The sequence below is a fragment of the Polyergus mexicanus genome, unplaced genomic scaffold, assembly GCF_030449975.1.
Source record: "Polyergus mexicanus isolate NDT 795.1 unplaced genomic scaffold, iyPolMexi1.0 SCAF_24, whole genome shotgun sequence".
Classification (NCBI taxonomy): Eukaryota; Metazoa; Arthropoda; class Insecta; order Hymenoptera; family Formicidae; genus Polyergus; species Polyergus mexicanus.
In genome coordinates this window covers 3,788,182-3,789,899 of record NW_027223344.1, presented here as the reverse complement: position 1 = coordinate 3,789,899, position 1,718 = coordinate 3,788,182, and the positions used below count along the sequence as shown (strand labels likewise).

At 48.5% G+C, this 1,718-nt stretch overlaps 1 protein-coding gene across 1 annotated transcript; it reads left to right on the top strand.

The window, feature by feature from the left end:
- The first annotated feature begins 625 nt into the window (after positions 1 to 625).
- LOC138942966 (tropomyosin-like) lies at positions 626 to 1,423 on the top strand. Its single transcript, XM_070313462.1, has one exon. It carries the CDS (start codon positions 626 to 628, stop codon positions 1,421 to 1,423), a length of 798 nt encoding a protein of 265 aa, XP_070169563.1.
- Positions 1,424 to 1,718: the final 295 nt, after the last annotated feature.

Sequence of the window (1,718 nt, the reverse complement as noted above, 5' to 3'; positions counted from 1 at the left end):
TCGACTAGGACCGTTGGGGCGAAAGTATATGGGGGCTCTTCTCGGCGGGGAAACGCCGAACGAGATCGATCACATTTACGGAGTTTACATCGGTGAGAGAAGCGCGATGCTCGGCGATAAGCGATTCGACGTAGACGCGAATGATTCCATATTCATAGATGAAATTAAATACATTGGTACTCCCGGTTCGTACGAATTAATCTTTATGAAAATTCCTAATAGCCTCATATATACAGAAAAAGATAAATTAACGTACAAAAGTATATTGTTAACAACGAACGCTCATAGACGCGATCATGACGCTAAAAAGTCTGTCTTAGGAAATAAGGGATACAAATATAAATCCATTATCGCTCCGCTTATTCACGGCAGCGGCGTGAAAAAAACGGACGCGGGTCGCGTACCGTCAACTGTGCGAGTCACAAATAGAATCGATTACGTTCATTGGTATGATCCGAACGAATTAGTGGATCGTCTGAGATTGTTGGACACTTCGCGTCGAGCCGGCAACAACGCTCACGAAAACGAGATTCTATCGATAATCGAGGAGCTTCGCGAGACGGGAGCGATCGTATAAATCGAACCGTCGCGTCGACGACCGTCGCAGTCGTACGCGGGATTCGCGATGTCCGTGAGCAAATTCGGCATACCTCTAAGAAACCGAAGTTACGACGCGAGAACCGGAAGACTACGTCCGGCTATCGAGTCTCTGCGAAATTACGTACGCGATAACGCGCTGTGTCTAAGCTCTTCCATCGAGTACGACGCGAGAGAGCGCAAGATAAAACGCTTAGCTCAGCCTGAGGAGGACGCCGACGCGATGAGCAAAAGCTACGTCGAGAGAATCACATCGCAATTGAGAAAAGACGCGGACGAGGCGGGGCAGGGCGTCATCCTACTGTTCACGAGACTCGCCCAGCTCGATAACGCTCTGGGTAAACGAATAGACGTCGCGGATAGTTTCGTTTCCGAGATAAAAACGCGCGACGACTCTCTGAGTAAACGAATAGACGCTGTGGAAAATTCCATTTCGAGAATAGAAACGAGCGCTAACGCTCTAGATAAACGGATCGATGCTTTGGATAAACAAATCAAGGGTTTAAGCGATCGAATCGATGCCGCGAAAAATACTATATCGCTCAACGCGGCGGAGTCCTCGACGAGAAGCGCGAGCAATCATAAAATACTGTTCAATCAAGATAAAATAATACAGGAACTAACCCAAAAATCGCGCATCGCGGCGAATTCCGCGGCGAAATCTGAGACGAAGATACGAAAATTGGAAAATTCAACGTCGCGATTGAAGAGAGACGCGGACGAGGTATCGGGAAAAGTGAGAGAACTGGCGAAGATTAACAGGAGCGGCGATCCGCTCGAGAGAGAGATTTCACCCAACGTTATTCTCGAAAGAAAGAGGAGATAATTATGAGCGTCGAAAAACGAAGACTAATCGAGGAATTGCACGCGCCCGCGAGAAGAAACTTCCCGCGTCGTCGCGTCGCGGTGCGCGGATATGACGACCTATGGCAGGCGGATGTGGTCGAGATGCGTCCTTACGCGAGACTCAACAAAGGTCACAACTACATATTCACCGTTATCGACGCGTTAAGCAAATACGCGTGGGCTGTACCGCTTAAGAGCAAAAGCGCGAACGAGATTACCTGAGCGTTATCTAAAATAGTGCGAGACTCTAAGCGGAGTCCGAAAAATCTGCAGAC